Below are 21,880 nucleotides of genomic sequence, written 5' to 3' on the forward strand. Positions count from 1 at the left end.
TGTCTGTCCTATTTTATTATCTGCAGAGGAACATTGAGTCTTTTCAATCTACCATGATAAAGGAATTTATAATAGCTATCTGTTCAAGGACTTATAGAGATGGCCTTGACCCTTGTGATCATCAGTAGGTTTACCAATCAGAGAAATTCCACGTTTTTGGCCTTGGGTCAACAATATTATCTCTGTGTTGCTGCGAGGTAATAGTTATTGTGATAATGGCGATAGTCTCTGAAATAATCGATAATGGAGGACTCTAAAGGATATTACCACTGTGTTCTTTGTCTTTGCTTACCAATAACAACCTCACTTGCATCACAATACCAAAGCCTTTCTTATGCAATGTGATTTTGTTCTTAGACATTGTACGTGATTCCCGGTAGATCCTGTCCAGTGATATAAAAGCTCATATTGACTTCTGTAATGGGGTAGAGAGGTATCATCTCAATCATTACTTACACAACCACTGCAAGAGCACCAAAACTACACAGTCAAATTATTATTATCATCATCATCGGCGATCACTCGAGTCGAGTATGACTGTCCTCAATGGGGTCTTCTATTTGTGGGTCTTCAGATGGCTGTAGAGGCCGATCCGGCAGACACATATGTTGGTGCAGTGTGGGTAGGGGTGAGTGGTGGTTGGGCCTTTTTGGTGTTGTCTCTCCTTGCGTAGCTGCCCCTTGTCCTTTGTGGCACATTGTAGATCTGTTTTGTGTTGACCAGCTCCCTCTTGAATGTTTTTCTCTAGTTGTATCTGTTTAGTGCAGTGTCCTTCACTTTACTTTTTGAATCACTAAACAATAAGCACTGTACACCAAAAGTAATGGGGCGGAAGCAGCAGCAGTGGACTCTTATATAGTAAGAGTACTAGACCAATGGGCATCGGGCCACTCACTGCAGCGCTGGCTACTTTATTGGGGGCAATTATCCTGCAGGGAGGTTTAAAACGTAGCAAGGGGCTGCAGATCACACCACTGGAGGAGGAACCTGTCAAGGTAAAACAGCTTCTTTGCATCAACCTATGTGTATAAAATATTATATTGCTGTTAGCTCTGTGCTGAATACTAATATCAGGATTTACTGTATTGTGCATCTGCTTCATGGAACATAAAACAATCAATGACATTTCAAATGTTGGATCTTTTACTAAGCTGGAGAGGCAGTTTTTGTGTGATTTCAGAAGCCAATTCTCTTTAGTAAATGATAGGCAAGACCTACAAATGAGCATCTTAATGTATTCTGTCCATCAGCAATATACTGAAGTATATTCAATGAAGTGTCTGAAATGCTGTAGATGGGGGAACGCATGGATATTTATATGGAAATGCCTGCAACAAGGAACACTGAGCATTTTCCAGATTGAAGGTGGTGAATGTTAAAAATACACAGGGTAGCACTCTGCTAATGTCATCTGAGATAGGTAAACTGATGTGACTGTGGTGTGTGTGTGTGTGTGTGTGTGTGTGTGTGTGTGTGTGTGTGTGTGTGTTTGTTTGTTTGTTTGTTTGTTTGTTTGTTTGTTTGTTTGTTTGTTGCTAGATGAGGCTGACTTTCCTGGTCATCCTGGCAGTGCTGCAGCTCTGCAGCCCAGTCTTCCTCTCTGATCCCCTGCTCTACACCTCTCAGCTGGAGGAGGGGCAGGATGCACCCAGCAGTGAGTCTGATTATGTTACACCAGAGGAGGCTGGGGGGAGGAGCTATAGGAGGACAGTCTCAGTTTAATAGCTGGAATGGAATAAATGGAACGGTATCAAACATTTGGAAACTACATGTTAGACTCTGTTCCATTAATTCCATTCCAGCCATTACATTGAGCTCGTTCTGCTATAGCGCCTGCCACCATTCTCCCCTGTATTACAGCCTATTACACAAACAAGTTGATCAAAAACCTTCAACTGGGTCTCAGAGTGTAAACATTTTGTCTGAATATTCTCTACCAAACTAAAGAATTGTATTTATTTGATTTATTTAACCTTTATTTTATCAGGGAGTCATACTAAGACCAAAGTCTATTTTACAGATGAGCTCTGAATTACATAAATTACAGAAAATACACACAGCAATATAAATACAAAATGCATCAATATAAATACAAAATATAAATACAAAAGAGGCACCAAAACATCAAATTTAAGAACATGTTGAAGATTGTTCCACAAATAAGGTGCAAGAAAACTAATAGCTGATTTATCTAACTCAGTAGAGACCAAAGACATTTCCAGAGTTAACCATCCCTGAGACCGGGCGTGGTAACTCGTATGTCTAAAGTTAAGTAAAGATGTTCTGTACAGTGGGACTTTTTGTAAAAGGGCTTTATAAATGAAAACATAGCAATGTATGTGACATCAAAGAGGACCAACCAACTTTCTGGTAGAGAATGCAGTAATGACTTCAATAATTGTCGCTCGTAATAAAGCTCAGTGGGCTATGCTAAACTACATCTAATGGCTTTAATGAAGTTGCAGTTACGCTCAAATAGATCATGTTGCCACAGTCTAGGACCGATAGGAATGTCGACTGAATAATCTGCTTTCTACTATTCAGCGAGAGGCAGGACCTTTTTCTCTAGAAGCCCATTTTTATTCTCAGCTTCTTAACTAACTCATCAATAATGAGTGAATGAATCCAAATACATTAGATTTCAACTCCACAAAAGATACTCCATTGCAACCAATGACATTTGCTTTCTGTACCTCATCACAGAGCCCTGGCTCAACCCTCTGCTGGAAGATGTGATCCCTGATCTGGACATCCATAGTTCATCCACACTGACAGAGACCTCAGATCTAGAGCCCCAGTTTCTCGATTCCCTGTTTATGTATGGAGAGAACGCCAACCTTAAATGGGTAAAATGGGAAGGGTCCCTCCCTAATGGTGCTGTGGGCATCTACAACGGTTACACCGAACGACATGACTACATCTGCAAAGTCAACTGCGAATCTGGCTTCTATACCGCAAGCAAAGGCAGTTTCTGCCAGTACCCCTACGCTGACAAGGAGCATTCATCCTCCAAGTTCGAAGTCCTGGTCAATGTGGACAACTTTGAGTTTGTGGAGTGGATCGAGGAGGAATATGGTGCTGTCCCCCAACATGCTGTCAAGACCTGCCAAGGTGTTGAGATATACGTTGGCAAGAACAAATACGGTCTGGGAAAGGTTGTGACCCAACATAAAGCCTTCTTCCTGCCTTGGGAGGGCGATGAGTACTGGTACAAGAGATACCAGGTCCTGGCCATCAACAGGGACACCTACAGCCAGCACATCTCTCACGTGGAGTACGCCATCGACCAGATCGAGCTGTTCAACCACCCTCCTGAGGCCATGCAGTTTGTCAGGGTCACCAACCTGGAGTGCAGCAGTGTGGAGAAGAAGGTCTTGCTGGAGAAGACCAGCACTGTGGAGAAGACCTGGGACATCGGCAGGGAGAGCCGCAACAGCTCCACCACCATGACGGCCAAGGTGCCCATTATCAGCCCAGGCACCGTGGACTTCACCAAGGAGCAGACGGTGAGCTTCTCAGAGGGAACCACCATGGTGGAGTCTATCAGCCACTCCATCTCTGTGGAGCTGCTGGTCCCTCCCAACCACTCCTGTGCCGTGCAGATGGAGGGCAGGAAGATGACCGCCGACATCCCCTTCACGGGTAGGCTGAGCCGGACCTACCATAACGGAGACACCCACTGGACCACCATCACAGGGACTTATGATGGTGTGAAGGTGGGGGAGATCAATGCTGTGGTGGAGAGATGCCAGCCTGTCCCTGATGCCATACCCTGCTACCTCGTTGAGACAGACCCCTGAGACAGAAGAACTCTAGATGTGAGAACTTTAAACTCCAATGTGCACGTGGTCTATCCCTCCAGACACAACCTGAACAAATTATAACCCTTGTGTCACAATACCTTTTCATCAATAAACTGATATAACTCCATATTCAGACAAAAGAGCCAGTCAATTTAGTTTTGTGATCAAGAAAAGCATTTTCCAGACAAAAAAAATGATTTTGGTGCAACATTTTGTTGAACTTTTCTTGATTTACCTCATGTACTACTGTAGGCTGCATGCACATATAGTCGTATCATCATCATCATCATCCTCATTTTTTCAATGGCCTAGAAGTGAAATATAATTCCAGTACATAAAGTTACACAAGGCTGAAAGGTAAAAAATCACTATTACACTGTTCATTTTCTATGAGCGTGTAGGCGTGTATACGTGCATTTATAAAACTCCTAGCTAGGTGGCGGTACGCTTAAAAAGACCAGACGTTGGTCACAATAAACCCTCTCACTTTTCTGGCCACCAGTCTCTTTGACTAATGTCGAAGTTGCTTGGCAGGTCTAGTTCAGTAACAGATTTACTCTTTTCCAACGTTTCTTATTTTGTTTTCACAATTGTATTGATAAATCCAAATGCTCCCCCAGTTTATAACTGAAGTGAAATGTCAGGAGTACATGATTTAATCTGAGATGAAGTTATGAAGATTAAAGTGTTTATGACGTTCCCTTTTTTGCACTCATGAGACACGTCACTGTTGCTGGTAAACTTTGGTATTGTGTGTCACAGTTTTTCAAGACGCTGTTGAACTTTGTTACAATGAGACGACTTTTATCGAAACTGATAAACCGAGCGTTGCTGACTGAACCCTTTGCACCAGTAATGGACATTGGAGCAGGAGTCCACACAAATGCTTGTCGGAGACTGGTAAGTGAAATATTCAAGAAAGACATTGCTGCACAAATGTCTTCTGGTCTAGTGCACTGCAACCACTTGTCTTGCTCACAGAGTTTGATATGTAATAATCGTAGGCCTACTACTAGTTACAATGTTGCTGTTGGCATAGCAGCCCATCACTACAATAGAATAATGTAACAATGCTCGTAACGTGGTAGGCGACAATGTAGTACCACAGCGGACAGTGTGTCAGTAGGGCGCATCAGATGCTGTACATGATGTTGTTCACAGTAGCCTACAGTTTTGCAAACATCGCATTAGTAACTGTTTACAAAATATTTGCTAAAATTATTATTACAATTGATCTAAATGGAAATTAAGTGTAGTGGCTTACCTATTCAAAAGATGTACTATTATTTCTTAATCTGATGCAGCACTACATCACTCTCCTTCTTGGTCAAATAGCCTTTACACAGCCTGGATGTGGGTTTTGGGTCATTGTCCTGTTGAAAAACAAATGATAGTCCCACTAAGTGCAAACCAGATGGAATGGCATATTGCTGCAGAATGCTGTGGTAGCCATGCTGGATAAGTGTGCCTTGAATTCTCAATAAATCACAGACAATGTCACTAGTAAAGCACCATCACACCTCCTCCTCCATGCTTCACGGTGGGAACCACACATGCGGAGATCATCCGTTCACCTACTCTGTGTCTCACAAAGACACTGGTTGGAACCAAAAATCGCAAATTTGGACTTATCAGACCAAAGGACAGATTTCCATCAGATTAATGTACATTGCTCGTGTTTCTTGGCCCAAGCAAGTCTCTTCTTATTATTGGTGTCATTTAGTAGTAGTTTCTTTGCAGCAATTCAACAATGAAGGCCTGATTCACGTACTCTCCTTTGAAATCCTCATAATTAATTGCACCCACATAGTGTCCCAGGTCTAGATCCTGAGAGGAACAATAAACAAAAAGCAGTGGAACTGGCTTCGAGGTCCAGAGTTGAGTTTGAGAAAACTGGGCTATATTTTGTAATGACTAGACTAGTTAAATCCCTGAGTGATTATTTTTTTCTACCAGGGTTTATTGGGTTGGCCAAAGAAACAGAACACTGTTTCTATTTTAAAGTAAATAGATCATGTCAATGCCATGATGACATCCTTTTTGGTCCCCCCCAGGCAAAGCATATAAAAGCACGGGTCCAGCCACTCAGTGGGTATAACAATAATCATGGCCAGATGTAGACAATCCACCTCTCGCCCAGTCCACAGGAGGTGTAGAGCCACTCTGCCTGTGAGGCGCTGTAGGTGAGTTGGCAAGAGGAGACGTTAGGTACCAAAATGTGCACCCAGGGGGGGCCCCAGCGCTGAGTTTGGTTTCGCTTACTAGCTGAGTCTGCTTTAGCCTACTAGCTATCACCTCCCTAGGTACAGAGCCTTGATTTTCTCCTTTTTTGCGTATTTTTGGTACTGACTTATCAGATCTTCAACCAAAACCTAATATTAGATATAGGTAACCTGAATTTACAAATAACAGAAAAATATATACTTGTTTATTTAATTAACAAAGTTATGCAACACCCAATTCCACTGTGTGAAAAAGTTTTTTATTTTTTATATTTAACTAGGCAAGTCGGTTAAGAACAAATTCTTATTTACAATGACGGCCTAGTGGGTTAACGGCCTTGTTCAGGAGCAGAACGACAGATTTTTACCTTGTCAGCTCAGGGATTCGATCTAGTAACCTTTTGGTTACTGGCCCAACGCTCTAACCACTAGGCTACCTGTCGCCCCTGTGTGAAAAAGTAATTTCCCCCTTACACTCAATAACTGGTTGTGCCACCTGCAGCTGCAGGTTAGGGCTCTGTGCAGACCAGTCAGGTTCTTCCACACCGACCTCAACAAACATTTCTGTATGGACCTCACTTTGTGCACCGGGGAATTGTCAAGCTGAAACAGGAAAGGGCCTTCCCCAAACTGTTGCCACAAAGTTGGAAGCACAGAATTGTCTAGAATGCCATTCATTGTATGCTGTAGCACTAAGATTTCCCTTCACTGGAACTAAGGGGCCTAGCCCAAACCATGAAAAACAGCCCCAGACCAATATTCCTCCTCCACCAAACTTTACAGTTGGCACTATGCATTGGGGCAGTTAGCGTTCTCCTGGCATCCGCCAAAGCCAGATTGGTCCGTCGAACTGCTAGATGGTGAAGCGTGATTCATTACTCCCGAGAACGTGTTTTCACTGCTCCAGAGTCCAATGGCTGCGAGCTTTACACCACTCCAGCCGACGCTTGGCATTGCACATTGTGATCTTAGGCTTGTGTGCGGCTGCTTGGCCATGGAAACCCATTTCATGAAGCTCCCGACTAACAGTTCTTGTGCTGATGTTGCTTCGAGAGGCAGTTTGGAACTCGGTAGTAAGTGTTGCAACTGAGGACAGACGATTTTTACACGCTATGCGCTTTAGCACTCGGTGGTCCCCTTCTGTGAGTTTGTGTGGCTACTACTTCGTGGCTGAACCGCTGTAGCTCCTATACATTTCCACTTCACAATAACAGCACTTACAGTTGACCGGAGCAGCTCTAGCAGGGCAGAAATTTGTTGAACTGACTAGTTGGAAAGGTGGCATCCTATGACTGCCACAATGAGTCACTGAGCTCTTCAGTAAGGCCATTCTACTGCCAATGTTTGTCTATGGTGATTGCATGGCTGTGTGCTCGATTTTATACATCTGTCCACATACTTTTGTATATATAGTGTATTTGACAGCCTCCACTCTTCTGGGAAGGCTTTCCACTAGATGTTGTAACATTGCTGCAGGGACTTGCTTCCATTCAGCCACAAGAGCATTAGCACTGATGTTGGGCAATTAGGCCTGGCTCGCAGTCGGCGTTCAGATCTTTCTACCGCACGGCAATCGGTACTGGAGCGCCAAGTCTAGGTCCAAGAGGCTTCTAAACAGCTTCTACCCCCAGGCCAGAAGACTCCTGAACAGCTAATCAAATGGCTATCCAGACTATTTGCATTGCCCCCCCCCCCCCCCCCCCCCCCCTCTACGCTGCTGCTGCTCTTTATTATTATCTATGCATAGCCACTTTAATAACTCTACGAACATGTACATAATTACCTCGACACCGGTGCCCACGCACATTGACTCTGTACCGGTATCCCCTGTATATAGCCCCGCTATTGTTATTTACTGCTGCTCCTTAGTTATTTGTTTTTCTTATCTCCTACTTTAAAAAAAATATTTTCTTAAAACTGCATTGTTGGTCAAGGGCTTGTAAGTAAGCATTTCACTGTAAGGTCTACTTAGACCTGTTGTATTCGGGGCATGTGACAGGATGTTTTATTATTGTGAGTTAATACCCTCATATCAGGTCAAATGTGTGGCTAAATGTACACAAATCAGTCCATTCTTGTGGGAGCAGATCACTGAATTCTCCAGTGGCGTTTAGAGAAATATAATATGCAAAGATGGAAAATAAGTATTTCTTGTCCTTGTGCAGATTGTGGGACTGGGCAACCCTGGAATGAACGGTTCGCGCCATAGTGTGGGCATGGCTGTGCTGGAAGCACTTGCTGCCCGGCTGAGGTTAGCTGATAGCTGGCATGGCGATAGGCACGTTTCCGGTGAGGTCATCGTATCTGACATCCAGGACACCCAAATTGTGCTTCTCCGACCACGACTACTGATGAACATAAATGGTGTATCCGTGGCCAAAGCAGGTGAGGATTTTTGTGTCCTCTTGATGTCTTTTGACATTTTATGAATTTTCAGTTTTGACTGTCAGAGGAATTATGACAAAAGTGAGCTATTCCGACTGTAAATTAATTGTTCATGATATTGTTTTGTTTTAATGACCTTGAATCAAGCGGTCAAATACAGCATCAAGCCTGAGCACATCCTCCTGGTTCATGACGACTTGGACAAGGCCCTTGGGAAGCTTGCTATGAAACAAGGAGGGAGCGCCAGGTGAGTTGATTCCCTGCCAGTTATCGGCATTACTAATGATGCTATCTGACAACAATGTGATCCTCCCAACTTTGTGCTCCTTCTATATGTTGTTGATTGACAGGGGTCACAATGGTGTGCGGTCCTGTGTTGAGTGTCTGCAGACAGATGTAAGTAGCATTCCACACAGACAAATACTCTCCCTTCCCACATTAGGAGGAATTGAGCGATGACGAGATGAGAGATGACGTTTCCCTTTGACAAATTTGGGGAAAGTGTTAGACAGTCCAGAGACATGTCATGTTTGTCAAAGGGAACTGGTATCTGGGGGGGTGTAAGAGCAGGGTAAAAATACACATTTATTTCTCAAGATAGAATAGTACTTTGTCTATCTTGTGCCCTCCAGGTGATGCCCAGACTGCGTGTTGGGATTGGCAGACCATCGGGTAAAGCATTAGTGGACCGGCATGTTCTGGGGCGCTTCTCTCAGGAGGAGCAGAACATTCTCTGCAGGGTTCTAGAACAGAGTGTGGACATTCTCCTCTCCCAGCTCACTGACGAGGATGTGCAGTCCCCACTGTTGCCACCAGGAGGCAGACCGGCATTTCAGACTGGGAAACAGAGGGTTTGCTCAATTTCTCCAGCAAAGGACACAACCTGCCAAAGCCAGTGAACCTATGACTGCACTCTGGGATAGTAGCTTTGCTGCTGCTGCTAAAACAAAGCTGCCTCTTACAGAAACATGAAAGTGTGAACATGTTTTTATTTATTGGGACTTTATGTATGCATTTTTTGTTTTTTAGCCTACTCTACAATTATGTAAAAGGTCCAAGGAGTGACCAAGACTTGATATTAGAATGATTAAACAATAAAACCATCATACCAATAGCATTGAGAAAAAATGTAACTAGTGGTGAATGAACTGAGGTATAATCAGTGGGTTTCCTGATAACAGAACCTGTTCCACTCATGTTGTAGCCACTCTTGAAAGCTTCCAAGAGCCTCACATTTTTAAGCTCATTCTCTTTGCTGTATTTACTGGTTCAACATATTGATTCCATCCTTTAATTCTCAGCCTATAACCATGCTTCATCAACAAGTGTTCTTAATGAGAAGTAGCAATTGGTCAAGAAGTGTAGCATTCTCACCACAGTGAATATCAGAGCTCACAAAAACTGAGAAAAGAGCATATACAAGTAAGGTAAAGAGACAGAGTGAGAGAAAGGAAAACCCATAAGTATATGGGCCTAATATACACTGCTCCAAAAAATAAAGGGAACACTTAAACAACACAATGTAACTCCAAGTCAATCACAATTCTGTGAAATCAAACTGTCCACTTAGGAAGCAACACTGATTGACAATAAATTTCACATGCTGTTGTGCAAATGGAATAGACAACAGGTGGAAATTATAGGCAATTAGTAAGACACCCCCAATAAAGGACTGGTTCTGCAGGTGGTGACCACAGACCACTTCTCAGTTCCTATGCTTCCTGGCTGATGTTTTGGCCACTTTTGAATGCTGGCGGTGCTTTCACTCTAGTGGTAGCATGAGACGGAGTCTACAACCCACACAAGTGGCTCAGGTAGTGCAGCTCATCCAGGATGGCACATCAATGCGAGCTGTGGCAAAAAGGTTTGCTGTGTCTGTCAGCGTAGTGTCCAGAGCATGGAGGCGCTACCAGGAGACAGGCCAGTACATCAGGAGACATGGAGGAGGCCGTAGGAGGGCAACAACCCAGCAGCAGGACCGCTACCTCCGCCTTTGTGCAAGGAGGAGCACTACCAGAGCCCTGCAAAATGACCCAGCAGGCCACAAATGTGCATGTGCACAGACTCCATGAGGGTGGTATGAGGGCCCGACTTCCACAGGTGGGGGTTGTGCTTACAGCCCAACACCGTGCAGGACGTTTGGCATTTGCCAGAGAACACCAATATTGGCAAATTCGCCACTGGTGCCCTGTGCTCTTCACAGATGAAAGCAGGTTCACACTGAGCACGTGACAGACGTGACAGAGTCTGGAGACGCCGTGGAGAACCTTCTGCTGCCTGCAACATCCTCCAGCATGACCGGTTTGGCGGTGGGTCAGTCATGGTGTGGGGTGGCATTTCTTTGGGGGGCTGCATAGCCCTCCATGTGCTCGCCAGAGGTAGCCTGACTGCCATTAGGTACCGAGATGAGATCCTCAGACCCCTTGTGAGACCATATGCTGGTGCGGTTGGCCCTGGGTTCCTCCTAATGCAAGACAATGCTAGACCTCATGTGGCTGGAGTGTGTCAGCAGTTCCTGCAAGAGGAAGGCATTGATGCTATGGAATGGCCCGCCCGTTCCCCAGACCTGAATCCAATTGAGCACATCTGGGACATCATGTCTCGCTCCATCCACCAACGCCACGTTGCACCACAGACTGTCCAGGAGTTGGCGGATGCTTTAGTCCAGGTCTGGGAGGAGATGCCTCAGGAGACCATCCGCCACCTCATCAGGAGCATACTCAGGCGTTGTAGGGAGGTCATACAGGCACGTGGAGGCCACACACACTACTGAGCCTCATTTTTACTTGTTTTAAGGACATTACATCAAAGTTGGATCAGCCTGTAGTGTGGTTTTCCACTTTAATTTTGAGTGTGACTCCAAATCCAGACCTCCATGGGTTGATAAATTTGATTTCCATTGATCATTTTTGTGTGATTTTGTTATCAGCACATTCAACTATGTAAAGAAAAAAGTATTTAATAAAAATATTTAATTCATTCAGATCTAGGATGTGTTATTTTAGTGTTCCCTTTATTTTTTTGAGCAGTGTATAACGATGCAGTGTGAAAGAAAGGGAGGGAGAGAAAATAATGGGGGACAAACATTGTAGGATAGGGCTGTTTGAAGCCTTCTGTTTGGACCTAGCTCAGAGTCACAACAAAGCATCAGGGCCACACTTATGGATGTGGGGAATAGGACTCGAAGGGAATCTCTCCACTCATGACAGACCCCCACCTCTCTACCCCGTTCGCTTTCTCTTGTGTGACCCCCCCTTCAGCCAGCCCCTCCCCCACCAGGGCACTTTCCCAGCCCCTCTGAGTGGTCAGCCTGGGAGAGTGCAGTGGTGGCCTCAATAACTTTTCTCTGAAAGGTCAGAGGTCACTCATAAGGCTGGACAGTAGGCAAATTTATTCAGGAATGGTTTCCCCTCCTCGGCAGCTATAGGCTGAGCTTCACTCTAGCCCAAAGCGCAGTGGGAGGTCTTCCCCTAAGCACACAGATGTGCTAAGACCAGGGATACACAAAAAGGCAGGGAAGTGGGGATGGACACACACACAAACGGCATTCTCGACACCAATTGTGGACCCTCAGAGATTTCTTTAGGTTGTGGTGAGTTTAAAGTGGATTCGTTATTCACCATGATCCCCAATAGACAGTGATGGGGAGTAGTGAACAACATGTAGTTCATCTAGTAATTGAATTACATGTTGCAGTAGCTTAGTGGTAGTTTAACTCTAGGTAGTGTTTTCTGTAGTTAATCACTTTTTTTGCCATGTAGTGGTGTAGCTATAACTACTGGAACTACACACTAATTTTCTTTGAAAAAATAAAATATGGGTGAAGTAGGCAATAATGTATTTTCTTTTTTAGCATCAGACCAGCCTAAGTGTCACTTAAAACATTGTTTTTGTTTTTAATAGACTAAATTATACATTCTGTTAAAGCTGAAATCCTTAGTTGTTAGATCCATTTTTGGACTTATAAATGACAAATTAATATAATGTATAAATGCCTCATGAGCTTAGTTCAACTGTCAGAACCCCAAATATAAGCTTGTTTTACTCCAATGTTTGTAAACAATGGAAATATAAACAAACACTGTATAGCCTCAAAACATGGTTAAAACTATAATTTTTATATCATGGATGGTCAGTCCTTGCATTCATAGCTCTGTTTATGAATTTGAGAGTCATTACATTTCTCCAGGCCTATCCCTCAGCTTTTGACCACAACAGAGGCGTGGTCAACAGTTTTCTAGCTTCAACGCGAAAGTGATCTGTTCTTGCAATTTGTAGTCTATGACATTTCATATTTACATATGATAGTTCTTCACAAAGTTTTTTTTCTTAAGGGTAGCTTTAGTGTAGTTTAACTTCAAGTAATTGGTAGATTGGCAAACTATGTTTTCAGAGTAGCTTCCCAACATTGACCTGGGAACAATAAGAACTCAATATGGACATGATCAGTACAGGAATCTGGATTAAATTGACTGCTTGTAAAAGTAAAGATGAACTTTCTCCACAATGTCCTTTGTAATTATCAAGGAGGATACTGTCTGTCTTCCCACTCCTTGGGATAGGACTGTGAAGCTAAGGCTAGTGGTTTAGTGCAGGGCCTTATGTTGAGGATCCTGTTTTGGGATGCCATATGTCACAGCCAGCCAACCTCACCTAGCTTATTGTGGCCCCTATACCCTCGTTACCTAGCAACTGTGCAGTATTGGCATGCTGTTTTAAGTCCAGAGAGAGGCGGATATGACAAGAGAAGTGAAAACAAGAGAAGTGAAAACAAGACGATTCCCTAGTTTTACTGACTCACAGAGAGGCTTGGAGACTAAATGTGTTAACACATTCAAATAAAGACTGAAGGTTTCTCCCTATATCAACAAATGAACACAGTCGGTCACAGAAAATACACTGTAGATATGATAACTTGATGAGTTAGGCTACACTGAGATGAACAGATCATGGGCTATGGGCCAGGTTTGTACATTATTATTGCATCTGTTGTAGGCCTACAAAACAGGATGAACTTTAGTGAAAGTAAGGGAGCATAAAGAGAATATATTTCCAATAAAAGGGCCGAACGTTTGGGCCTATCCTAAACTTTGAAGGTTTACGAAAATGCTTCCTACAGCCTAAATATTATATTCAGACCTTGAAAAATAGGCTAGGCCTATTCAAATCTGCACTGCACTGGAGAAAAAAGTGCCCTTATGTGTGTTCCATGTAGTGGGGACTGGTGGTGACAAACTTGGAAGCATCAGCTATTATTGGAACTTTTGAAATGCCAATGTTGACTTCAGGACATTAACAAAAAATGTGTGAAAGGAGAGTCAATCTCTTAAACTGGAAATTAATTAAATGAAATTTACCTGCATATTGAAATAGGATTCTGTTAATACAGGATAGGTTTTTTGCTGTCACAAAACCCAAGGAGACCAATTTATCATCTCACAGAAACGTAGATTTCCATGATGTGCTAAACTACAGCAGAAAACTTGCATGCTTATCTGAGCAATATAATTATATTTCTTCCCAATGCAGATATTTTTAGTCTATGACTTCCATAAGTGGGTTCATAATGTATTTTCTTTCTCTCCAATGAACTGAATGGGTTGAGTGAATCACAGTGAAGTCCTCACTCGCTTTAACGCGTCCTTTCCCTCTCTTTAGCCATAATCTCCAGTGATCTGCGGCCTCCTGCACTAAATTATTCTGACATGGCGGTGAAAAGGAAGCAGCGGGTAGGCCTTTTAAGAGGCAAATGAGCTTCGAAAGTGAGAAGATGTTCCCAGCAAAGGAAATGTTAACTGATTAAACCAACTGAGGTGCCTTTAAAGGGGAAAGGAGAGCCCAACCCCGGAGGCGGTCACTGTTTAATAATTTATCAGAGAGGGGTAGCCTATAAACCCAAACTATAGGCCTAAAGCATCAGAGTGTGAAGCGCAAGTAGCATGCCTTTTTGGCTTAGTTTACCTAACTCGACAGCATGCGATGGATATTCGAAGGGAAGTGATAAAGCAATCGAACGTATCAAATCATTCTACCCATTCGATCGAATTGCCAGTTGAAAAATATGTTTTATTCGGGAAACTAGAAGAATAGTAGAAGTGAGAATAGTTACAGATCTTCTGAGCGCCTGGACAGTTACTGGTAAATTTGTATCATCAGAATGAGGTCACAATTTTAAAACCATAAGCATCTCATCCCCCTTGCGCTTTGTGGTCTACCTGTCAATCACCTTTGCCATAGAGAAAATTCTAGTCTGTCTTGAAGATTTTCCTAAGAACTACTGTAATAGCCTTATTTGAGAAATTGGGCATAGGCCTAAACTACACAAGCTTTTATTCCTCCGTAGCCTAATTATAGTAATCATATTTATTATTAACAACTAAAACAATTGCCAAAATGCCATTCATTAATAATTTTAAATAAACTAATGAACAAACAAGTTGACTTGTTAGTACCTGGTCAGGCCTTCTAGACTAAATTGTATGAATATCCCTGGTTAGTTTTTCTGAAACAAGAGAGGGAGAGGACACGTCATTTCGTCTATTAACAATATACGTTTTGCAAGGATAACAGTGTTTTGATTGTAATTGCCCTGGATAGGCAAAATAGGACTGTTGTATCTTTAAAAGGTTGCTGGTCCTTCATTCGCAGATGCTGGCTTGTGTGTGCTAGGAGAATCATTACTTATTCAGCACAATGGACATTAATCAACCCGTGGTGTTATTCAAATTCAGTACCAAGCGAAGACCATCCCCACTCCCTCCGCAGTCCATCTCCGTAACACCGTTATTGTTAGTGGAGCTCAAGAAAATCTTTTGGATAACAGAATAGCGAGCGCGCAGTGCCATTCCCATGCAGTCGTCCTATCAAGTAATGGCCAGTTGAAGGAGCGCCACGAGTTGACTCATATAACCCCTTTTTCGCGTCCTATGATTTTTCCAGAAGCTGGAGTATACAAGAAATTATGATTGGGACCGCAGAGGAGCAGGTGCACTCGGGGTTTAACCATTTTCCTTTGGACTTTCTCGCATCAGTAATGTTCTGCGTTGTCATCTTATAACGTTTGAAAAATAAGAATATAACCACCGAGGGGTATATTTCTGTATGATTGGAAGAATTTGAATTCGAGTTCAATTGCCTGTGTTCTGCTCTATAATGATATGGAAACTATATGTGCAAGAAGATGCGTCTTACAGGTACAGATATGGCGAATCGCAGGCGGAATGGAGTTTGAAGAACGCCTCGTTCCAAAGTGTGCGTTTCTTCTGATGCTGATGCTTAGAGCAAACACCAAATAATCAACCATCTTTTCATGTAGGCTTATTATGACATTGAATTAAGAAAAGTTATTTCATTGTTGTGGATGCTTTTGAATGGGAAATTGTATCATCTTTTGAGGGCCTTCGTCGACTTAACGTCTTCGGGTAATTGGTAGCCAGCCATTGGTAGCTATCAAAGATCAGAGTATAGAAAATACCAGATATTTTTTATATGAAATGTGCATGTGCATGTTACTAGACCTGCTGGGTTATAAAAACATGTTTTAAGTAGAATAACAAAAGTTTTGCTACATAAGTAAACAGGCCTACTAATTGTTCAACTTTATTAGTTTAATTTACAAATATCGAGATTAGCTTAATGAGGTTCCTGTAGCTTGCAACTGATTATATTTTATTTTACCCCCCAAAAAGATGATCCTTGGTGAGTCAGGTGCAATATTTGGAATGACAGTCAATGATAGTGTCTCCATGTTTTCTATAGGCCTATATGTTGTACAGATTCAAAGACAATTTATATAATTAATGCAAATGGTTTAATTAAGAACTGTTTTGAACAATGAGAGCTATGAGTTTGGAGAGACATACTTTGAGCCCTTGCGGTTGATTGTCCAAACGCAATTCTTGTGAAATTTTAAACTACCCGAGAATTGTATCTGGACATCTGTTGCTGGAGGTTCCTTTCACATCAGTGTCGTAAATAAAAGTTCTTAGTCTTGTCACAATAGTCATATTTCTTATTGGGAAATCTGCATTCAAGTATTGATTATTAGATTTATTCATTATCCCGCCAATTAGGCTATCCAAAACGACTCACGATTATGTTAAACTAAACGTAATTTTATAGGCTGCAGTAGCCTACAAATGTGTAGCCTACATGAATTAACATTCAATCAATAATGCTTTAATTAGCCCTAAGCCTACATAACTTTTGGAGGAGCAAGCTGTTTGCCACATAGTAGCCTAAAAACGTTCAGAATTTGTTTCAGAAGAAGTTGTTCAAATGACACAACTAGGCCTACAGTTAATTTTGAGTAGATGTAGGGCTCAATCCCACGAAGAGAATATTTCAACGTTTTCTATGTTTTTCTTCTTCCTGCTTTCGATTGCCCTTAAGCAACGATTGGTTTATTGTCGCTCCACTGGTGTGCTTTTTTTGCGGTTCTTAGTGCTGCTTTATGATACATTCCTTAAGAATTATGCGAATTGTATCATTTACATTTAGCTTAACAACGAACCGTGGCCTTTTAAAGATGATGCTTTGAAAACACCTTTACAAGCCAATAAAGAGGGAATTCGTTTGTAATTTTTATTTCAAGGTATATAAGTTTAGATAATTAATAATACAATTACTATCGAGGTTTATAATATTTTGTTTGTGTTTTTGTTTATCTTTTTGGAAATATCATTGTTTATTTAAAAAAATATATATACTGCATGTATCTGCTTGAGTTGCATATTTGTGATATTGAAATATGATTTTTAAAGAACAAATAAATGAATGACAAATTCAACCAACAAAATTATCTATGTATTTTTTTCCATTTATGTTTATGTATGATCAAAATTGTTAGTGATATTGTAAGGCTTTATTTTTTATTTTCAGATATTTTTATTTCAAGGCTCTATTGAATCTGTATCGCTGAAGCGTGCAATATACATTTAAAGGTAATTTCTGATTGAGCCGACATATGCAGCGTTTATGCAGTCTCTGCTAACACGGGAACATTGCCTTTAAATTTCAATCACGCTGTAATGCTGAACTTCTGCAAACTGATTGAATAGAGCCCTAAATTGCAATTTTATCTTTGCTTAGACCAGTCGTTGGTTTTGACCTTTTGAAATGTTTTTGTCACAGGGGCCCTTCAAATAATTTCTGAACGAAATTATTCCAATATGTCTTTATGAATAGAATAGGCTTATTTAAACTCCTTTGTTTTAGTCATTTCAATTAATCAACTCATATCCTCCCATCACTGATATTCAAGTTTCTAATGGTGCAGACAGGTCAGAGGCAGAGTGTTCAGTGCTTTGTAAAACATTATTTACTATTCTTTTTCATTCTTCTTTGGGCATTCCAGCTCAACCATTCAGCTTTATAACATCTTCAAACTTTCACGATAAGACATAGGAAGTTACTGCATAATTGCATTATAATGCATCAAACTAAAACCAAGAAAGCTTTTATATAGTTGCTCTAATCAGAGATGTCAGTATGGAATTGTTTCCAAGTCTCCAGTGTGGGATAACCAACCATGGTTTTTACTCCCTAGCAGTAGCTTGGGGATCAATTCGCTTTCTTTTTACATCACATTATCTCAGTTCTGATAGGTACTGCTCTCAGTAATTCCTTCACCAGACTCTTCTCTAATTCCTCTTGTTTACATGGAGAGCAAATGTGAGGATATATTTATTAAGCTGTGTCTCTGGTAAATGGGTGTGATCCAGCAAATATATTTCTTTATTCCATTTACACATGACATAATAGAAAAGTAAAGACCAACGTGTGGTCCTCTCACCCCCATCGAACAAGCAGCTCTAAAAACCTCCCACCAACAGCCTCAGGTCTGAATCTTTCAGATTTAAATCTTTCACAGCAGAGAGGATAAAATAAACATAAGGGTGCATATTTTGACACAGTTAATTATATTGCACAAGCATTATTAGTGATCAGTGTGTATTGATAAGAAATGGGGTAAAAATTAAATATTGAAGAGGCCATCTAATGACTGGGATTATGATCTGATATCCATCCATTACTGTATGTTGCCTCCTGTCTATTGATGTAATTTATTTGATCTACAGATCAACAGCAGTGTGTTTGTGAGGTCTGGACCCAGCCTTGTTACTCCTCTGTTAAACCCGTCATTGTAATGAGATAGACACAGTCCAACATAAAATAGCCGCAAACTGCTTTGGTTAAACTAGGTATTTATCAATATCCAACTAGGTAGGGGTTACTACTGTATGGCAGAGAAAAGCAGTGATTTGACTTCATATTCCATATAAGCTGGTAGTATGTTTATAGGATGATGTATGGACAGGGAGTGCATGATTGACTGACTGTGGAGGGAAATAAGATGATAAAAGATGTGTTAGATGTATTGTTTATCTAATCACTGTTCTACTGCTTTAAACACTGACCTCCATTGCTGGATCATCAGGTTCCATATACATTCAATACACACAGCTGATAGCAGCCTTCGTTCTGATCCGGGTCAGTCGTTTCCTTCCTTATGTCCCTTTGACACCCCAGTCACGTGACCAGGCTTCTATAACATTGCTATGGGTGACACAACACCACTTTGCAAGAGCAGGGTATGGCGGAGAGGCGTGAGAGCATCACAGGGCTGCTGAGCTGACATTACATTATCCACTGTCTGGTCACATGGACTCTGCTGGGCTGGGCATGGTATGCCACGGATAACCTTATACCCCAAGGCTTTTCTTAGATCCTCACTTATACAACACATAGATTGTGGCACAATTACGTATCTTGAGAGAGAACGAGCGAGCGAGGGAGACCACCAGGTAATAACACTGTGTGTGTACACGCCTGTTGTCTTCATATTACCCCTTGCATTCTTACGTAGTCTTGAGATGCATACCACCATAGCAGCCTAGTGATGACAGAGCTGAGGGAGGCTGGGACTGCAGATATCCATATGATGATGTACCCCGCCTCTGCCACCCCCCGGAAATGTCATCACTATCTGATATGCTGGATCGAGCCAGTTTGCTCTGTGGTGGTACGCTCTGAAGAGATGGACAAACACAAAAAATAAGAGAACAGCCTTTATTAAGCTTGTCCTGTATGAGGTGTGTAGTATGCAGCTATTCTATACGCGTGTCTGTGTCCATCTGCATACATGTCATAGTTGCACGGCTACACCGCACAATCAGGCTAGCACCACTAGCCCTCTCCTAGTTTTCTGTCAGTGGCAGCGGGCAGGCGTGTGACCGGTGACTCTGAGTGAGAGATGTCTGAGATGTCCGGAGCCATCGCTGAAGCACACTGACCACTCACAGAGCCGGAGCATCCACTGTGCCCCCTCCATCCCCACCACAACCTTCTGGTACCAAAGAGGAACCCTGCTCTGTTGTCTCTGAGAACAGTGACTATCTACTATTCCTCTCCACACTGCATCATTGTTCCACCTCTCCATGGAGTCACAGTTACAGACATACACTGTTTATAGTCCAGCTCTGACTGAGAGGGATGACATAGTTGATTGGCTCTAATGACAGCCATTATGCTCTTTGTTTTTTTGAGCGACACCAATTGAAGGAGAGATTTTATATTGAGGGATAGAAAGAGAAGCAATATCTGTTTATTACCTGTGTCATCAACATCCAATCTAATGTTCAGAATTATCACAGTAGGTTGGTGGCACCTTAATTGGGGAGAACGGGCCCGTGGTAATGACTGGAACAGAATAAATAGAATGGTATCAAATATATCAAACACATGGTTTCCAGGTTTCCAGTTTGATGCCATTCCATTTGCGCTGTTCTGGTCATTATGAGCCGTCCTCCCCTCAGCAGCCTCCTGTGATGTAGATGTCCTATAATCAACATGTCTAGAAACTTCAACAAGCAGAAACAGAAAGGATTTAAATCCTAAAGTGGGATGCAGCCGTTTCTCCTTTGAGCAGCATTAGTCCACAAACATGGCAGTCCAAAAGTTTCACGTTCCTTTGCATAATCAGTAGCATTACCATAACGCATGGGTGGGAATAGTCATTCATCAATCAACATTGCTGGAAAAGTGACCATGTCAAAGTGTTTGAGCAGCAGTAGGCCTATAGAGGTCAGATGGAGTGGTGTGTGTGCGCACAGTGGGGGGCTTGGGAAGAGGGATGTGTGTGGAGAGAGGGGTTAGTGTTGTCATTAATCATTCTAAGTTGGAAGAGAATGAGAGGTGTCATGATATTATTCCTCCTCTTCCCTAAACCCACCAGGCCAGTGGCTCTCACACTCCATCCGACCACATAAAGGCCAAGGTCACCTCACCCCCACCTCCCTTCCTACCTCTAACCGTCACCCCTCGCCCCACATCCCCCCCACCACTCCCCCCTTTGTCCACCTGTTGTCGTGGAGACTAATGCCACAGAGACCACCTTTTTGTTGTGTGCAAGGGTTTTTGTTGAGCTCAAAATGGAAGCTAAAATAACAGAATCCCACACTACACCGACCAAGCCGTGACACCATGGTGGCTGTTCCACCTCCCTCCTTACCTGTACTCAACTGCAACATGCACCCACACAGGGAGAATCTGCCAGATACGTTCTATCCTTCACCCTCTTTAACAAGTTGAGCAGGTTATTTCAACACTAAGTATCACACTCAAATTATATGTATAAATAGAAAAAGGACTGTAGCCATATCATGATTGAATAGCACATTTAGTAATTGATAGCAAATGACAATAGTAGATTCACAATGATTTCAAATAAGACCAATGGGATCACGCTACACTCATACTCCATCGGTCATAATGCTAGTGACATAGCAAGTGTCCATGAAAACCAAAGTCTTGTCTTGTGGCTTCTCTCTGCTGCCTCTGCAATGTCTTGCAGCAAGAGTTTGGTTTGCCAACAGTCCCAAATGATTGCACACAAAAAAGGATTTAACTCTTTGTTGCAATTGTCCCTCCACTCTGGCACACCCTACTCCCCCCATCCTCTCCAACCCCTACCTCTCCTCTGACCCAGGCCATGTGGATAAAAGACCCATCAGAAGTATCGCTGGCCACATTTACAAGTGAAAGAAAGCCAATAATGGAGCGGTTAGAGAAAGAATAAGGACACAGAGGGGCACTCACAGATGTGGAGGGGGGAGGAGAGGGGTTGGGGTGGCCCATTGTTGCCCAAGGAATGGGGGAGTGAGGTAGGTGGTGCAGTGCCTTTTTAAACCCGATTTGTGACGGAGGAGCGGAGGGGAGAGATGGCCATACAGAGGGTCTGGCTGGAGGCCGGGGCCCAGGCTGGTCCAGCTGTCCTAGGGGAGCGTGTGAAAGCAGGCCCCAACAGGCCCAGAGGTCAGGCCAGGAGTGTTGGAGGGGGACGGGGGACGGGTCAGGGATGGCGATACAGAAAACCCTATCCTTTACTTCAGCTTGGGTGAAGAGGCCACTCAGAACAGTGACCCTTTAGGCCCCTAATCTTCTTCACTGACAGGGAGTGGGGGGGGGGGG

General features: G+C 42.7%; 2 protein-coding genes across 2 annotated transcripts; both read left to right on the top strand.

Annotated features, from left to right (window-relative positions):
• The first annotated feature begins 925 nt into the window (after nucleotides 1–925).
• LOC129853287 (natterin-3-like) lies at nucleotides 926–4,188 on the top strand. The gene is made up of 3 exons (XM_055919167.1): nucleotides 926–995; nucleotides 1,540–1,654; nucleotides 2,704–4,188. Exons 2-3 carry the CDS (start codon nucleotides 1,540–1,542, stop codon nucleotides 3,798–3,800), a joined length of 1,212 nt encoding a protein of 403 aa, XP_055775142.1. The 5' UTR covers nucleotides 926–995; the 3' UTR covers nucleotides 3,801–4,188.
• A 124-nt stretch (nucleotides 4,189–4,312) lies between these two features.
• On the top strand, nucleotides 4,313–9,527 carry LOC129853288 (probable peptidyl-tRNA hydrolase). The gene is made up of 5 exons (XM_055919169.1): nucleotides 4,313–4,703; nucleotides 8,191–8,410; nucleotides 8,558–8,657; nucleotides 8,761–8,806; nucleotides 9,043–9,527. The coding sequence occupies exons 1-5, from the start codon at nucleotides 4,518–4,520 to the stop codon at nucleotides 9,307–9,309; spliced, it is 819 nt and encodes a 272-aa protein (XP_055775144.1). The 5' UTR covers nucleotides 4,313–4,517; the 3' UTR covers nucleotides 9,310–9,527.
• Nucleotides 9,528–21,880: the final 12,353 nt, after the last annotated feature.

The sequence above is a fragment of the Salvelinus fontinalis genome, chromosome 4, assembly GCF_029448725.1.
Source record: "Salvelinus fontinalis isolate EN_2023a chromosome 4, ASM2944872v1, whole genome shotgun sequence".
NCBI lineage: Eukaryota > Metazoa > Chordata > Actinopteri > Salmoniformes > Salmonidae > Salvelinus > Salvelinus fontinalis.